This window comes from Melospiza melodia, chromosome 11, assembly GCF_035770615.1.
Source record: "Melospiza melodia melodia isolate bMelMel2 chromosome 11, bMelMel2.pri, whole genome shotgun sequence".
Lineage (NCBI taxonomy): Eukaryota > Metazoa > Chordata > Aves > Passeriformes > Passerellidae > Melospiza > Melospiza melodia.
Window position 1 is genome coordinate 5,241,244 of NC_086204.1, and position 18,819 is coordinate 5,260,062.

The 18,819-nt window shown below is 41.5% G+C and overlaps 1 protein-coding gene across 1 annotated transcript in view; it reads left to right on the top strand.

The window, feature by feature from the left end:
• The window catches only part of COP1 (COP1 E3 ubiquitin ligase), a 125,694-nt gene that overhangs the window by 41,448 nt on the left and 65,427 nt on the right, over positions 1-18,819 (top strand). The window contains exon 12 of the mRNA XM_063165413.1: positions 12,326-12,469. Coding sequence (XP_063021483.1) covers positions 12,326-12,469 — 144 coding nt within the window. The remainder of the gene's footprint in view (positions 1-12,325; positions 12,470-18,819) is intronic.

The following is an 18,819-nucleotide window of genomic DNA, read 5'->3' on the forward strand; positions in this document are numbered from 1 at the left end:
AGTTGTCAGAGCTTAACTTTCCTTCTCTCTGCTGGCAGTGGCAGTAAATGTAAAGTCTTTCTTTTAAAGATGAGTCTGTAAACTGCTGCGTTAGCATTACAATGATTTATGGAGAAAATTGCTTTACCACTGTCAGGGGCCTTCAGAGAAGAATGTGGCAGTCTTTCATATCTGAGAAAAAGAACAGGAAAATCCAAGAAATGTACCACAATGAGGTGTCTCTATGAAGCCTGGGTACCAGAAAGCTGGTTCTCCCTGCTCCATGATTCCCAGCTTTGGGAACATGAGGAACCTCTAAAGTTTGGGGGCTTTGTGTGGGTTTCTGTCATTGGCTCAGACTTCAAATTCTTCCAGATTAGTTTACTATTTCTCTGAAAGATCTTAAAGTGACATTTAAAAGGTTTTGGATAGGTGACACTAACTATCTAAATCTAAAGGCTCTATCACTATCTAAAGGCTCAGTGATTTACATAGAGGCAAATAAACAACTTGAAGTTTTGGATGGAGAAGCCTTGGTTGAATCTTGATCCAGTGTTCAAAAACTGGATCTTACCTTTGGTGTCCATTATATTTTTTCCATTGCTTGCTCATTGTTCCATTGCTTCTAACTAATGAATGAGATGTGAAGAGGTATCTCTTAGCATCCAAACAGTATGACTTTCTGTTTCAAGATGGCATATTTGTTTGTGTTCAGCCTTTCAGTAATATGACCTGAAATTCTTTCTTCAAAGGTGAGCTTAAAAGAAAAAAAATCCATTATGAGTGAGTTTTTAATGTATTCATTGAACTGTTTAATTTTTCTGTTGCCCTTTTTACTTTGGACTGCAATTATTTGTCCATATAAATTCTCAGATCCAGACTTTAACAAAATACTTTTTAATTCTGAATCCACCATAACAAGCCCTTTTTTTTTTTTTTAAATGGTTGTGCTGCCTAGGATTAGATGAGCCATTTTATTAAAGTTTGTGACCAGCAATGCTTCTTGCAGGTAAAGATAAATTAATGAAATGGAAACAGGATTATGTTTTAGTGTAGTAGATGCTGCTCCTTAAGAAATGAGGAAGGCTGGATTTTTACTTATAGCCTATTAAAAAAACCATTTTTAAAATGGACTCTTATTTACAAGTGGCAGCTCAAAGCTGGACAAATCTGTCGTATTTGAACTATTCCCAAAAGTGGAAGGGATTGAGAAATGTTTGGATAAGGTAACCTAAATTGCAGAATTACCAAGGAAACTTGAAGTATAATTCCCTAAACTTACTTGAGGTTTGTGCTTCTCCTGTGGTTCACTTTCTTTCATCTGAAGTTCTTGGTTTTAGATCACACATTGTCTGGGGCTGAAATGGGATTTTTGTTTAATTAGAGCTGAGTAAAGCACAGAGCCTTTCCTTACTTTCCCATCTTTCTCTGGAGTGCTGAACTGATAAATTTCCTAGTACATGATTGTGGTCTGGGTCCCTTGAGCAGAAGCTAAATGTGACTTGTACCCAGCCAAAGGGTTATGCAGGGGTCTGTGCTGATCTCTGAATTCAGAGTTCAGGGACACTGCCCTGGAACACAGCCCTCCAAGTCCCAGGATGGGCTGCTGGTACCAAGCACTGACACCAGAAAAGAGCTTATTTGCTTTTATCTCCAGTCTTGACCTGCAAAGTAAACCTTCTGGTGACCACAGTGATGCTGCAGAGAGTAGTTTTTTCTTTCATCAACATAAGAGCTAAAACTTAACTTGAAATTGGGAGTTAATGAATGAAGTGGCATGGCTGCCAGTGGAACCTAATCTTTTTCCTACTAATTTCAGACAATTTGGCAGTAGGAAAAATCTTTTTCTCATTAAGCTCTCTTAGTACTTGAAACCTGTCTTCATCTGCAGACAATTAGATGAGAATTTTTAGTTGAATTTCAACTTTATGAATTGTCATAAACGATCTGTTAAAAGTATTGAGCAATCTTTTGATTCATTTGGGAACTGGCTTATAAACAAAATGTTTTAAATACTGATTGCTCTTCAGGTTTTTTCTTTTTTTCTTTCAATATCTTAAAAAATCAAATGCAGTTTATGCAATGAGTTTCCGTGCCTTGCCATGTAGCAGTCACTGCCTGCAGCATGGGGTAATCCAGTTTTGGAGTAGGATTCTCAAAGGGATGAGAGTTCCATCCTCAGATTCATTCAAGAACAGGCTGAAGAAAGCCCTGAGTAACCTGGTGTGATCAGAGCTGCCTCTGCTCTGACCAGGTTATTGGGCTAGAGACCTCAGGGTCTTGGGGACTGTACTTGTGATAAAGGTACATGACCAGAGCATTAGAAATTGTACATTTTGCCCTCACTTTCTACTGAGCATCTTCCTCTGCCCTTAGTTTTGAGAAGAATTTAAGGAGGAACTCTGTGTGTGGCTTGAACATGTGTAGTGCAAAGGGTATTTCACTTCTACAAACCTTATGATCACTCTTTACAATTTCAACAGGGTTGTATTTATTGGATTTAAGACTGCTTTTCTTTTGAAGAGAAGTTTCCTGAAAGTGCAGGAACTCACAATGGATGCTGTAGTGTCAGAAGTGTACTTTGAGAAATCAATATTCAGGTAGGAGGATGGTACTGATGCCTTTTTCAACCTAGAAATGAAACAACACATGCTTTCAACATAGGATAGAAGGTAATATAAAAGTGGATCTTTATTTTGAGGCCTCCAGAGGCAGTCATGGAGAATATCCACAAAAGCCTGTCCACATGGGGTGAATACAGTTTTTGTAAGTTTAGCAAATAAGCAAAATTGACAAAAAAACATCAATTAGGAGGACAAGTGGTGATGCAATTCCCCTCCAGGTCAAGCTCCTTCTCTGGACCACCCCCCCTTGGTACTAGCTGTACTTTATGAAAATGTGTCTTGAAGAATTCTTCTCAACCTTGGTAACCAGGAAGAATCAAGATAGTATTGGGGCCCTGGAATTTGTTTTATCTTTCTGCCTATGGAGAGGGCATGGAAAATTACTGGGAAAACTAGCCAATAATACAATAGTCTCCAGAGCTACAAATATGTGTGCAAAGAATACAGAGAAAAAAGCATATAGGAAAAAAAGCAAAAACCAAAATGGCATCTTTAACATATGAAAATTTCCTTGCATCATTGTATCCACCCCTTTTGATTGCTCAGGATGAAAATCTTTTCAGTGAGGCTGGAGGTAGCTGCCCTTCCATTCCTGGTGATGTTAATGTGGTAATGGATGTCATCAGGCAGCAGTGGTGTCTTGGCCTCAAGAACTGGATGGGCAAGCCACAAAAACTGTGGTTCCAGCATCTTGCACATACAGTTCACATTCTGAGTGTTTGTAAAAGTCAAAGATGGATTTCATTTAATCCCCCCCAATTTTATAGCTTTCATTTGGCATTGAGTGTTGATACAGTGAATTCTTTTTTCTGCGTAAAGACACAAACCTCTTATAAATAGAACATGGATTTATGTATCTTATTACAGTATTCTTTTAATTTTCTAGCCATATTTGTTGTAAATGCCTGAATTTTTTGAAGAGCTAATGATCTGAAAAGTGTTAGCATGCCTTTGGATTTTTTTTGTTTGCTCCTGGCCAACTAGAGACATTAGCCTGTTAAATGGTGGGTAGTTGAGCCGTATAATAAGAGTGTGTTAAAGCATCAAAGATATGTGGTGTGGGCTTAAACGATTCTGAGAATAAACCTTACAAGCAGCTCAGCCTGGAGAAGAGGCTTGAGCTCATGATTATTAATATATCATCGTTTCCATTAATAAATACAGTTTCTGAGGCATGTTTGGGATTTATGTGCTGCATAGTTGTTTCATAGAATAAGGTAATAAATAACACAGAATAAGCTATGAAGTGATGTTTGTTTTCATGGGATTATATAAAGTGTGCATACATTTGTGTAAGTGAAGTCAGAAGAACTTCTCTGTGAGACTGTGGAATTAAGGGTATACATAAATCATTCTTTAGAAAAAGTAAAAAAAGGATAGCATTCAAAATACTGATGAAATAAGATTCAAAGTGCCATCAAAACAAATCTCATTAAACAGTTTTGTCAGCTGGATGAGAAATGCTTCAAATGATGCTTTAACCTTGTTCTGTCATTACCAGGCAATGGGAACATTGCAGTTAATTGCCCAAGCCCATCCTCTGGCTGCTTGGGAAAGGCTCATATGTGGTGTATGGATTTGGTATTTAGGAAGGCTGGTGCCTGTTGGATTGAGCTGGGTTGTCTAAAGAGGTTACTGTCTCCAGCTGTCCCTCCTGACTCTCTGCACGGTGTCTGGCTGGAGGACTGGTGGCAGTGTCAGGAAAAGGCAGAGGCTTGGGGTGGTGGTTTGTCCTGTGAAATGGGACCTCTGGCAGTGTGGTCAGCTGGAGACAAACAGCTGCTGCGGCCAAATCATGGAGGAAGCATTAACAGGAGCCTACAGACAGAGTGCATTGTTTAAAGTCTGAGTATTGATGGAAAATTCTCTTTCAGATCTGTTTGTTCCCCTGCCTCATCAGCTCTGTCAGCTGTTGCTGTGCTCAATTTTAAAGAAACAAAATCCTTGTTGGTGTAGTAACAAAAAGGTGGCTTGGAAACAAGTTTTATATCTAGAAGGCACTTCAGTACTTACTACTGAATTCCTTCCTACTTAATGATAAGATGATGCTTTTTTTCAGACTACCTTACAGGCTGTTGTGTGTCGGTTTCTCGGCTGTTTAGGTGGCCTGGAAAGGCCCAGAGTGGCCTTGGGCAGCCCGCGCTTCAAAGGACGAGGAGAGACTTCTGATCTTGTTTCGGTCTCGGTGTTTATTAATTGTTTATCTAAAAGATTTTCTTTCAGCCCGACAGAGGTCTGCACAGCAAGTCAGCCATGGGCACACTCCGCAGCCCCTGGGGCGGTCACTTATCTTTATACCCAAAGTTACGTATACAATATTTATAATTTTTCCCCAATACCTTCTACCCTTATTGACCGGTGCACTTCTAGTAAAGACCAATCCCAAAGTGCCACCATCACCACAGAAGATGGAGGCCAAGAAGAAGAAGAAGAAGGACAGGACACGCCCCAATTCCTCCATCTTACTTCTCTGGACCCCCCTGTACAGAAATCCTAAACCCTGTGTTTTATACTCTAACTAACTTATCCCTTCACCATTCACCCAGTAAAATCCTCCCAGTCCTCATACAGGTGTCACCTCCTGTGTAGGATCAAAGTCCAGCCACCAGACACTTCTGGCAACATTCCAGGACTCCCGAGCCCCCCAAGGGTGGTCTCGGTCACTCTGCACCTTCATCCTGAGGTGCTGAGATCCCACAGTTGTGGAGCAGGGTTTCCTCTCTAAAACCTCAGCTTGGGTAGAGGCTGCTATGTTCTGTTCCAGCTGAACATGAGGAACTTCTTTCCTGTGCAGTGGTGGTGCACTGGCAGATTGCCCAGACAGGGTGTGGAGTCTCCTGAGATATTCCAGAACCATCTGGATGCAAGGCTGTGCCATGTGCTCTGGGATGATCCTGCTGGAGTAGGGAGGTGGCACCAGATGACCCACTGTGGTGGCTTCCAGCCTTATCCATTCAGTGATTCTGTACTGGAAACACTTCCCAAACTTGAAGGCAGATGAGAATGTTTGGATAGCTGTAACCTTTTCCACCTTAAAGTTTGAAAATGTTGACTCTGTGCTGTGGCTGCTGCCAGCTGTTCATAACCCACTGTGTACCAGCCCAGCTGGGTGAAATGGTACCTCCTGGGTTTCAAATACAGATATAGGTTACCCAAAATACTGCAGCAGGCAGACTGATCATTTGGCTTGAATTTTAAATAGTGTCATAAGGAACACTCTGCGTTTAACTGTTGGCATTTTTAGTTAAATTTCCCCTGCTCCAGGAAATTATTTAAAATGATGTTTGTGGAAAAACTGAATCTAATCCTCATTAAGTTGCAGGGTAGTCGTTTGCAGCAGCTTTGGCTCATTGTACTTCTGTGGATCTGGCATAGAAACCCTGGTATTGTCGTCATCTTCTCTTCAGCAAGCAGAAGAGCATCGCCCAGCAGTAAAGTGGCTTTTTATCAATATGCTTTTTATTTGGTGGCTTGCAGAATTCAGCAGTTCCCTATAGGTTTTCTCATCATTAGTGTTAATTAAGCCAAGTTCCCCTAATGCATGTATGGGAAAAAACCTTATGCAGCCGAAGAGGCTGTCTCTAGCTATAATCTTACAGCCAAGACTGGGACTCTGCTATGGCTTTCTGGGATATTTTGGGTTGTATTTAGAGGAGATTAGGTTAATGGTAACTTCTTTGCAAAGTAGAGAGGAGCATGGTTCTGAAAACTGAGCTAATGCAAGGAGCCCAATTAATCTCACAGCACTATATGCTCTCATTGGGTTTGAAAAAAGAACGACTCCGTTTTATCTAGAGATGACAAAGCATAAAAGTCACTCTGTTGGGTTTGATTTCTGAGCTGTGAGATGGATCTGAGCCTGCCAAATCTCCTCGATTCAGGTTTAATATTCTCCTTTAAACAAGTTCTTTATGGAACAGGAGTATTATGAAGTGGTCTCTGTTAGAACTGCTGGCATTTCATTACACTTAAAAGGATTTTTATAAGCAAGAAGTGGGCCTGGAACTAGGTCTAATGACATTACTTTGTTAATGTAGTACCTTTTTATGCCTTTCTTCAAACAGAGCAGAACAGCCCTCCAGGCTACTGTGCCTGTAAGAGAGATCCTGACAGTGTGACTGCAGCATGGCTGTGCAATGATGTCTTTCCAAGGGAGCCCAGAGCTCAGGACTGTCCTTCCCTGTGCAGTGCAGGCTTTGCTGGGCTAATGCAGCAGCCTTCCCAGCCTGTTTCCCTGATGGCGGGGGAAAGTTAATTAACACACACAGCTGACTTTCCAGTCTCTGGTTTTTGTGGTTCAAATAGGGGTTTGATTAAGGGTAACATTCTCATTGGATGTTCGCAGCCTGGAGGAGGAGAGGAGATGGGAAGGGTACCTTGGCTGCATTCAATGGAGCCTCTGGAGCTGGGATATTCCAAGCAACTCCAAAGAATGGCATCAGTCTGAAATAGCTTAGGGTCCTCTGTCCCATGGTTTTTATTAGACATCCATTAGACCTGAATCTGATCCACTGAGAGTAGCTAAGATGACTTCACCTTGATCAGAGGACAAATCTGGCAAATTTCTGGTGATCTAGGGGTCACATCTAACCTAAGGTAATGTGATTCTTCAGGATAAAAGTGTTTGCTGTCTGATAGAATGACTTTGAGTGATAATCTCATTTATGCATTTAACTTATCTATTCAAATAACAGTTTACAGAGAATTGAGGTTTAAGTGGTCCTTTCTGACTAGAGATAGCAGCTACCTGTCTGGGATCATGACATGCTTGCTCAGTTTATATTTTAGAAAATATCTGGCAGCCTGGGAGTTTGAATCAAGAAATATGTTCTGCAGTGGTGGTCTGTCCTTGTCCCTGTGACACAGATTAGGGACTCAGAAATAAAAGCACTGACCTTACTTAGGTGGTGGTGCTCTGGAGTAAGGAGTAACTAATGGAACTGCTGCTTTATTATAGAGAAAAACCTCAGTGGTTTATTTCATCCACTCACAGCTTTAGCAGAACAAGCTTTTGGTACTGAAACTTCATATCCTTTGTTTCAGTAGCTTTGGTTTTTATGTGTGACAAAATGTAGGCTTTGAGCTGATAGAACACAAAGTCTGAGTGCTTTACTGCAGCTTCCTATGCCTGAATATAGCTTTGTTTTTAAAAAAACATGTTAGTATGCTAGTAGTGCATACTTAGTGACACTAATTACCTTCCTTAATTACTTAAAATATCAGTCTGTTGTAAGCAGTCTCTCAAGTGTGTGATATTAATACCAATTTCTGTATTGGCCCCAGGTGCTTAACAGTCTACAGTGGTGCCCACTGTGTTGGATTGTAACCTAAATATCTAATCTTTGGCTTTGGTGCCTCAAAATGAGCATTGGAAAGAGACAGCCAGGCTTGGGATTGTTAGGAGTGACAGGACACCCCTCGGAGGAGGACATGCCGTGGAAGCACAGAGTAAGAAAGACTTTAAGGAAATAAAAGTGAAGGATGAAAACTGCTGCTGGCATCTCTCATTCTTCTCACCAATTAAGTCCCAACAATATATTCATGTTGTCATTAAATATGGGATTCCACAGCAAGATAGGAGTTGATGTTAGAGATACAGAAATAGAAACAGCACTAGGCTGGGGAAAAACAGAATTGAAAGGCTTTGGTATATCCAGAGAGGACAAGTATGTCTGTGTGTGTCTCTATTTATATATCGATATAGATATATACAGCTCCATGAGAGGGACTGAATCATCTACTTTGTAAAAATGGCAACTCCTAGACTCACAGATTTTGGTAAGGAGTCAGGGCTGAGGCATTTTTGGTTACAGTGGCAATTGCAGGCTGTGTATGTGAAGGGGAGAGGGGCAGTGGGCTGAAGACCTTTACCTGTAACTGGTGGTACATTAAAGGCAAATGCACTTAGATGCCTTCTCCCTGCCTTCTCCTGTTTTCAAACAGTGGGTACAGTGCATCCCTGCTGATATCTGGTGTGAACCAGCTGTACATGGATTGCTGTTGTCAGGAGTTACTACCTGAAACATGTGTGTGCTTCTTAAAAAGTGTAACTGGGAGGGAGGAAACCCTCCTCTGTTCCAGATCAAATCTTCTGGCCAGTACCTCCTAGCTGTAGTGTGACTTGTTGAACACCAGTCTTGCTGTTGCCTTGCTCATAACCCTTTTGGGGAGGCAGCTGCTCTATTCCTTTAATCAATTTAGTTGCCCATCTGTATGCATTCCCTAACTCCAGCTCATCCTCCGGGGATGTGGAGAACAACTGCACACACCAGCAGGATGCAAATGTACTAAGGCTTTACACAATGGCAGAGCTGCTAAATACTCCTTCTTTACTCTTTCCCTGCTGCTCTATCCTCAACACCAAAGCAGGCTTCCAGGCATGTTTCAGAAGCAATTTATTTCATAATTCTATTTGTTAGCTATGAGTGTTCTCCAAGGTCACAGGCTTTACCATTAAAATAAAGCAGTTGATTTATAATCTCACAGATTGGGAATTAAGATAAGCAGTGGAGAAACCAGAACCCTTGAGGATGTGCTTACTTTCTAGCAGCCCTTAGTGATGTTTCCATAAGATGTTGGTTGTCAACTACTTAAGAGAAAGAAAGCAGTGATTTGGGAATGAGAGATGTCTCTCTTCTATTTTCCCTAAAACAAAACTGTCAGATCCTTTCAATCTGATTTCTGTAAGTAATTCTGTGGCATGTTTATAAAGCTCTTTCAAATATCCAGCAGTTCATATGTCCCCAAAAGATTCCTTATAGAAATTTGCTTAGTCTTGGTTGGTCAGAAATGTGGAGTTTAAAAATAGGTTGAACAAAAAGGAGCAGTTGATAACTGTTTTTAACAAGTACATCTTTGGGGAGCAAGGTCACTGCTGGTCCAGAAGGTAATTTCACTGGAGGTTTTAATTATTTCCTATTATTCTATTGCATGTTGTTATTGTGCTAATGAGGAATTCACTAGGACTGTGGAAATGTATCACCTGCAAAACGGAATGTTGTCTTTCTGAGCTGGCTCTTTTGAGTCTTTTGACAAGACAAAACAAAACTTCAATTCTCCAGTGAATTTTCATATAGATAAGCAAGAGCTTACATTGACACAAAGACTTCAAGCAGCAGGTGACAGGAGTACCCACGAGCCAGTTAAATGCAAATAAGTCTTGCATAATACTAAGTGTATTTAAAAGACTTGCAAGAAAAAGCATTAAAATGATGGTTGCTGTGCAGGTAGGCTGTTTGTCCTAATGCTGATTAGTCCAGGTGTAAGCAGAGCTTTGCAAGTACTAGGAACAGTTTTCTATGGTATATAATGCACTTGATTAGGTAGTTAGATTGTTCCTATTTTTATTTGTAAATCACTGTTGAAAAGCTGACTGGCAGAAGAGAGAACACTGGCTGTTCCAGGACTGAGCACAGGTGATGGGAGGCCAAGGTGCAGGTGTGTGTTGGTCTGCACTGTAGTTGTTTATTTCTGCATTCTTTTTCTCCCTGCAGTGTCTTTGATGCTGTTTGAAGGTCACAGGTCTGACAATTCTATTACTTAAGGCTTTTTATTTTTTTAATGATGTGTTAACTTTTATGGGCCTCTTTAAACACTAATTTGTTTTGTCTACAGCATGTCTCTATTAAAAAAAAATGAATTAATACTAGAGAAGCAAACCCAACCCAAATGAGAGAGGTTCTATTCTGCTCTAATAACTTGGCTTTTTACCAGACATTGTAATGCATTCTTTTTCTTTCTTCAGCAGAAGGCTGAGGGTTTAAATTGAATCCAGGCAGATGAATCACTGCCATCACTTTAGTTGTGCTTTACCTGAATCCACAGGGCAGAGAACAGGAGAAGAGACAGTAGTTCAATTAAGATTGTGGTACAAGTAAATCCTTTGTATTGTTATAGAGGCTTTGATTATAAAGTTCTTCCACAGAATAGGGTGAGCTGACAAAACAAGACAGACCTGAATGGTATTTTCATCCTGTGTGTATAAAAAGTGATTTAGATTAGTGCAGATCTGGGGAGTGGGGAGAGCAGCCTGGATGCTTAGGTGACTTCTTTCCCTCTCCCATTTTATTTAAATAGATGCCTGCATACCTGTTTAATTCCCCAGCCATAAGCATGTTCCTCCCTGCATTTTGGAGGCTCATGATTCTGCAGGCTGCACCTGATTAGCTTTTCTAGCAGTCACTTGTGAGTGGGGCCATCTCCTGCCACTCCTGGGAGAAGTTTGGGTGCCTGAGTTAAATGGCAAGTTTCAAGCGGCTTCATTGAATTATTTTAAAGCCACAGGCTGCATATCAACAGTCTTTTCTCTCCATAGTTTAAAAATAACTTGATAATATCTCCTTTGCAAGGATTTGAGAATTCTGTTGGTGTTTAAGTTTATCTTTCCTTGGAAACATTGCATTGCCTTTGACTCCTCAGCTCTGTGAGGAGCGGAAAGCTCTTGCTGTTACAGCAATGGGGGCAGCCTGAAGAGTCCTTTCTCTTCTTGTAAATTGGTTTAATGCCTTCTAATTGTAGAAGGGTACCTTAAATACCCCTGCTCTCAGGATTTTGAATGTGGAATTAGTGTAAATTCAGTTTTTTCTGCTGCCATTAAGAACTTCCTCCGTGGTTCATAAACACTCTGGATTCTTAAGGGGGGAAAAAACCAAAGTAATAGAGACAGCAGGGATTTAAATGAAGAACTCCAAAAGAGACCTGTCTAAACAGTAGACTGATTGCTTAATCAGAAGACTTGGGGACAGCTGGTTACTGACCATAGAAACCTCCTGAGTGAGGGCAAATGCTGCTCCCACCCTTTCTGGGGAGTGTCTCATTGAGGCTGATGCCCTCAGAGGAGACAGGTGTATGTGCACCTGCCCTGCCAGCAGTGCCATGGGCTGCAGGCAAGCAGAAGCTCCTGGGAAGTAGGATTACTTCCCCAGCTGCTGGATGTCTAGCAGATTTCTCTCAAGCCCTTCCAAGCTGTGAAGGTAGGAATGACATTAGCTGTTTGTAACCTGCTGCCTGCCTTTCTCTTAGATGTGCTTCACTACAACCTCAGGCTTTTCTCATTTGCAGCTTAACTTTGTTATAAGTTGACTGCTTTTACTTCCAGCTTCATTGATATTTATTACAAACTTGCCCTGCAGGTCAAGAAAGAAGGTGCCTCTGTTTGCACAAGCAACCCTAAATGGAAGTCATAGTTGTTTTTACAGTACTGATGATCTGATTTCAACCCCCTGTGGTTACCCAGGGAATTTAGAAGGGTTTTTTTTTCACAAATGCTGCTTTGCTCTGTATTAGTACTTTAAAAGTTCCTGAAGCTGTTGTACACAGGAGGAATCAATGGGCAGTCATGCCAGGGAATGTTAAGCATGTTTCCAGGACAAGCTCTTGGCTTTGACCTTTGGGTACCACGCTGGGTAGATGGTGTGGCTGGACTGAAAACCCTCCAGAGCATGTGAACAAATACCCTGGCTGTGGAGGGTGATTGTGTTGCCACAAAAATGGAGCTGTGTGTGTTGTTGGGGGATGGATTAGAGAACAATGCTTAGAGCAAGAACTCCACACTGTTGGGGTGTGTGCCAGATCTGACCAGGGTGTTCTGAACTGGGTATGTCCACACTGCAAACTGTGATTTTCAACTCTGCCATACCAGGATGTTTAGGAGGTAAAATATCCCCCTGGTAAGTATGTGGGGTATTTTTACAGAATTCTCAACCTATATTTTTGTTTCTCAGTATTGAGTTCGACCGAGACTGTGACTACTTTGCCATCGCTGGAGTGACAAAGAAGATTAAAGTCTATGAGTATGGTACAGTCATTCAGGATGCAGTGGATATTCACTACCCTGAGAATGAAATGACCTGTAATTCCAAAATCAGGTAGGCATTGATTTATATTTGAACTCAGAGTGCCTTTTCCACTTGATTGTTTATGTGTAGCAATTGTTCTGCTTTCTTTATGGGAATTGGAGAGGAAAGGAGGAATGCAGGCACTGATGGAGATTGGGTGGCACAGGCACTGTTACTTGTGTTTACTGGGTTCATCCAAGGCTGGATGAACAAAGCCCACATATCTGGAGGAGAAAAGGCAACAGGGAAGTAAACTGCTATTGTGTTTCTTGCAAATGCTGTTGGATACCTGCTCAAAGTGGTGGATACATGTTCCAGGTAAAGTCATAGCTTGTCCAAGGTAACCTCTGTACCTAGTTCTTCTTAACAGTTACTGATTCTTCATGTTCTCTTCATTGACCAGATCCTTTCTGTTCTTCTGAGAGGTTGCTAGTTCTCAGGAAATGTTCCTCACTGGCATCTTCTACCTGGGAATTTTTGTCTGCCTGAAGTACTGTTCTGCTGGGCCTCATAATATAAAGCTCCTGAGAAAGGACCTTTCTTGATTTTTTGCTTCTGTGCTATCATTACTGTGAACCCATTTTTTTATCCCTTTAGATGTATTAAACCAATGAAATATAGACCACCATGTTAGAAACTCAACTGAAAGAATCCAGCTAAATAACTTTAAAATTCTAATTCAAAAAATCTCTTAAACCTCAGAAGTAAATAATAGAGGCAATCAAACCCATTCAGTATTATAATACAAGTCTCCAGCATCTCTGTTGCAATAATTTTTTTATTTGTTACTCTACATTTTAAAAGCAGTAAAGCACCCGTGAAAGTGCAAGTAATAAATTTATGTAACAGTCCAGCTTCCATGAAAACAAAATGTTGTGCAACAAAATTAAGAATGTTTGTGAGCCTATTTTAGAGCGTAAAAGTCACGCTTTGTTTTGTAGCTGACACATTTCTAAAGATAGCTCAGTCATTCCTGTGTTGCTTGTGCTCATTGTTCCCAGGAATTACATAACAGTATTTTATGAAGGGAAAGATGTAAATGCAGCTGACCCTGGGACTAGATTTCACAGTGGGTAAAAGCAGCCTGAGTCGTTTGTATTGATATGCTGTACTGATTATGGAGCTTGTGTTTGGCTGGGCAGGTGAAATATTCTGCATTTTTACCTGAGTTTGTACCATTCAGCTTCATTTTTGTGGAGAGATGAGCAGAATAGTAGGAGAACCATCTCGCAGTCTATTAATACCTTTTGCCTTAATTAGAAGGAGAAAAGCAATATGTGTTTGGTATTTCTTGGACAACTTGAAACAAATTCCAAACTTGCAGTTTCAGTTTTGACAGGGGAGCTACCCTGAGAGTTAATTCCCCCTTCCCCCACAGCTGCCACTGAGGAGGGTCACATTAGGGCTTTCTCTGGTGTTGGCTTTGTGCTCCAGCCAGGATGCTGCTCGCTTTCAAGATTTTTCTCATTCTCAAATTTCATGCACGTATATATTTATGTGTATATGACAATGCTAAATGTACTGTCCCCTGACCCTCTTCCTCAGCAGAGGGTCCTCTCTCATTTTCTTGCCCTAGTTTCTCTCATTCTTTTGAAGAAATAAATGGTGGGGGTTTTTTCCCCCATCAACCTCCTCCAATTATATCAGGCTTCCTTTGGCAGGTAGGTGCTTTTGGCTTTGACAAATAAAGTTGGTCTGTCAGTCAGAGGCATCCTTGCTATATCCATTAGCTGTGCTGCCAGTCACCGGTGCCGGGGCTCGCTGCTGCAGCGTCAAGCAGCATAATTGCTTGCTTTTCTGAAGTGGCATAGCTTGAGGGAGAAGTTACAGATGAAGGCTGCAATTTCATTATGGAATATTGCAGTGTGCTGAAAATGTGCCCATATTGTAATAGAAAAATCTAAATAAGTGGAGCCTGCTCTTTGTAAAAAGCCTCAGTTTAAAGCCGTTGATCTTAATTTGGGTGAAAGTGCAGCTTCTCCAGGAGACTTTACCTGTGAGTGCCCCTTCTGTTATCAAAGACAAACATATTTCTGCTCTAGCAAATAGGTGGTATTTTTCTTCTTGGCAGAGATGCAGGGGTCTGTGTGCAGATGGGATTTGGTGACATGTCTCTCCTGGTTAAATTGATCCTGGTTAACCTTGTTCAGAGCAATGATGCCGGAACATAAATCATTAGCGATGATGTTGGTGACTCAGCTTTCAGAGGAGCAGAGGCTCTGATGGGCTTTTATAAAAGCAGACAGGTGACAGCATTTGTGAGGACTTGTGTCTGGCCAAGAGCAAGTCTGGCCCAGAGCAGCTGCGGGAAGGGAAGCCCGTGCCTGGGCCGGGGCTGGCGCCAGCCCAGCCCTGCTCTGCCGTGTGCCAGCTGGGTGCCTGCTGAAAGCTTGAGCTTCGTGCCAGCAGTAATTGATTGTAGGCTTTCCTGGAGCAGAGCCCTGGTACCAGCTGTAGCTGAGTCTCTTCCTCTTTTCCAACCCCCTTTTTTTACACCCACCTGCTTCTTAAATACATTCTTTTTTCATCATCTGCTAAGCCTTCTTATCCCTATTTTGAAGAGCGGGGAGGAAGTCGGTGTGTTGGGTTTCTGGTAAATGTGCATCGCATCCCCTGGGAACAACAGTGGCATAAGCTTCCAGGAAAAACACAAGATGACACATAAATCCTCATAAAAATCCCATTTACAGATTCATAGCTTCAGTACAAGAAACAAATCCTGGCATTGTGTAGCAGCTATAAACAGCACCCTGTGAGCTAATTATGACTTGCTGTGTCCCTAGCTATGGCAGGCACTAATCTGCAGCTCCCCCTTGCAGGAGATGGGAAAGGACAAAGAGGAATGGCTAGCAGCAAGCCACAGCTCTGCTCTGATTTATTCAAGAGGCACATTTGTTGTTTTGCCATAGGTCACAGGGGGAGAAAAAAAAGGAGATCTAGCATTCAGGTAAAAAATTGGCTTTAGGCCTTGTTAATCTACAGCAGGTGATGTGTGAGTGTGGTTAGGTAAACACGCTTTTGAAATCCGTGTTTAGTATTCTGCATGCTCACCACCGTGTGTTTGCAGCATCTGTACTTCAGTGATAGATGTTACCACAAACCTCCAAAATCAGCTGCATCTGTTTAGTCAATTGCAGTAAAAGCAAGGCATCAGTATTCTTTCTTTTTTAGGAGGCTGCTAATATTTTACAGTTTTCATTTTTTGGTGTCAATAAATCAAATATGTGATTGCTATATCCTAATAGTGCTTCATGGGTGTATTGCTGTCAGCTTTGAAAATGGCAGCCACTTCTTTCTATTAACTTTAAATTAAGCAAAAACTTGTCATATTGTCTTTTTCATTGTAGACTCTGCAATTTGGAATGGTATGAGCTGGTTGTGTTGGGTGCCTGTATTTCCAATGCAGAGGATGTTTGACAATAAACAGGTTATAAGGAAATATGTCTTCAACTTGCATTAATTCAGATTTTTGGAATCACTGATTCACTTTGCAAGAAGATGAAATTTTTCTCCAGAAGTATTTGTCTTTAACCATAGCAGAGGTTTTCTTTGAATTGATTAGGAAAAAAGGGGTTTATTTTAAAACATTCATCACAGTAATGTAATTCCATATGTCTCTGAAGTATTTGTTTTGTGTTGTTATTCATGTGGATGTCCTTTGCAGTAGTAGATCATGCTCTTAAAAACATTTCAGTCCTAAAACTACCAGTCATCAGCTGGCTCATGGTGACAGAGTGGGTCTGAAGCACTTGGAGCTCAGAAGCAGATCAGACCATAGGAGTTTGTGCCTTATTAAAAGCTTTAACTTGATTTAGCTCTCACTGCCAGAGGAGTGGTTGACACTGGGTAGCTTGAGCTGGATTTGAGACATATTAGCCGTAAAAATACTGTCTCATGAAAGAAAGATCAGCATAACTGACAACACTAACTGAGCTGGCCCACTTGTGTGTCTGAATAAAATGAAGGATGCACATGAATCTCTACAGGGTCAGGATTTCTGTGTGGCTGGATCAGATGCTGAGGTTAGGAGGGTTTTTCTGAGGTTGGTGATTAGCTTTCAACTACAGTTTCTCCAGTTTAATCCACCAGAAAGGAAAGCTATCACAACTTCTGATAAGATAAATCTCTGGGGTGTGACTATCACACTCTCTCTGGATTAAAGAACAAAGCAAAAACTGGGGGAAAAAATACAGCTACTGTACTTAAAATAAAAGATGGCATCACACAATGCCTTTTAGTCCAGTGAATTATACATTCTCTCAGCCCTAGGTAGTGATTTTTATATAAAGCTCAGAGCCTTCATACTTCAGTTTCTCCTGGATGTGGCTGCAGACCATCTAAAGGTTGTTTACAAAAGGTTATTTTCATTAATTTCTAGGGGCTTGATAGTTAATCTGAGGACTGTGTAAGCTGCATTTTTGGTTCATATCACCTTTGACTTTCCTTTGCCCTTCTCCAGCTTGCACCCTTATGCCTTTTTTGAGTTTGTTACCCATGATGGCATCTCAAGGGAACCCAAAAAAAAAATAGATGTCTTTAAAGCTTCAGCAAAATTGCCTGTGTTGGGCATGGAAGAAAGATCAGTGGCTCCCTTAAGGGGAATGTGGCAGAGAGTTCTCAGCCCTCTGCAGGTCCCAGGAAAGCCATATGGAAGAGAAACACATCCCAGGTCCAGGACAGCCTTCTTCCTGGTGTGGATTGTCACAGATGCCAGAGGATACAACCAAAGGACTTCTTACAGAGTGACTTTTAGAGGTGCAGAGAATGATAGGACAAGGGGGGAATGGTTTTAAGCTGAAAGAGGAGAGGTTTAGGTTGTGTTAGGAAGCTGTCTGCTCAGAGGGTGGTACAACTCGGGTTGTCAGAGAAGCTGTGGCTGCCCCATCCCTGGAAGTGTCCAAAGCCAGGTTGGACAGGGCTTGGAGCAACCTGGGATGGTGGAAGGAGTTCCTGCCCCTGGCAGAGGAATGGAATGAGGGGACATTTAAGTTTTTTTCTACCCCAAAGCATTCTGTGATTTCTATGAAAGGACAGCCTACCTGCAAAGGGAGCTCCCCTCTACCTGATCTAACTCTAAATTGCCCTCTACAAAGGTTAATTTGGAGAATTTAAATTAGAAAGAAGCTTAGGTATTGGAATGTTAAAGGAAAAGCTCTAGTTTCAGACTTTGTAAAGAAAGTTGGGTGGGGATGAGGGCAGAATTAAGGCAGAGAGCTGGAACAGAGTTGATTTTGTCTTACTATGATCTTTTAATCATATTACTTAAAAATGAAAGATTTATGGTGTGTGTGACTTAGAGGGTGTTAATTGAACCACTTAGTGGCTGCAAATCCCTAACCATTTTTCACCTGTCAGTTCCTGTTTTCCCCTCTAAGTCTGTCTATAAATGCTTTCCAAATGAATGTTAACCCCTTGTTTAACACCATCATGCTGCAGTGGGATCTTTGCTGTGCCAGAACTAATGAAAATGCTTTTGGGCACAGAAAGCATGTTTTTCTCCATTTGTACCATCAGTGAAGTATTTTAAATCTATCACATCTCAAACAGAACTGTTAAACTCTTGTCCTTTACATCTTTCTACCTACTCAGTAATTCTTAATTTTCATTGTCTGGGGCGATTTCTTTTTTGACAAGATGTGGTTATGCGATTGTTCCACCTGGTTATGAAGAGAATATTCATCCTCTAAGCACCCAAAGTGTCACCAGCACATCAGCCTTCATCTAGCAACCTTTTCACTTGCTGGTGTTGTCTGATGTCCTCTCAAAGCCATCCAGATAGGAGATGGCTTTTTAAGATATAGCTCTGGGTTGTATTCTTTCTGCTTGTACATGATGACTTCACTCACAGATAATTTCCTTTCTTCCTTAAGCTCCTTGAAGCCCTGACTTGAGAGGAGATAATCTGGTTGGGAGGACAGGTTTGGACTGATAAAGGTGTCCTGTGGTGTGGTTTCTACCTCCCTGCCAGTGGCTGGAGACTGTTCCCAGCCCCAGCTCAGTGTGGTGGAGCTCTAGGGCTCTGAGCTGCTTTTGCTTCCATCAGAGACTGCTCCAGCTGGAAACATGACTCCAGGTGTCAGATGTGGTTAACTCTGGGCTGCTGCAACCTTCACCTCATGGAACTGGTGGGCAGTGCCTGCCAGCTCCATTTGGAACTCGGGGAGTCACTAAGCTTCTTGGAATAAGGCTTCTAGTAAATCATAGGCTGTCAACACCTGCTTTTCTGTGTGGGACCCTAATGGAAGTAGAACTGAAATAATGATGGCTCCTTGATGGTGCATTTGTGGACAGCTCTCATGCCTACAAGGGTTAGGGATACTTTACTTAACATCTTCCCATTAATGACAAATCATGGAAGAGGTAAAGCCAGGGAAACCATT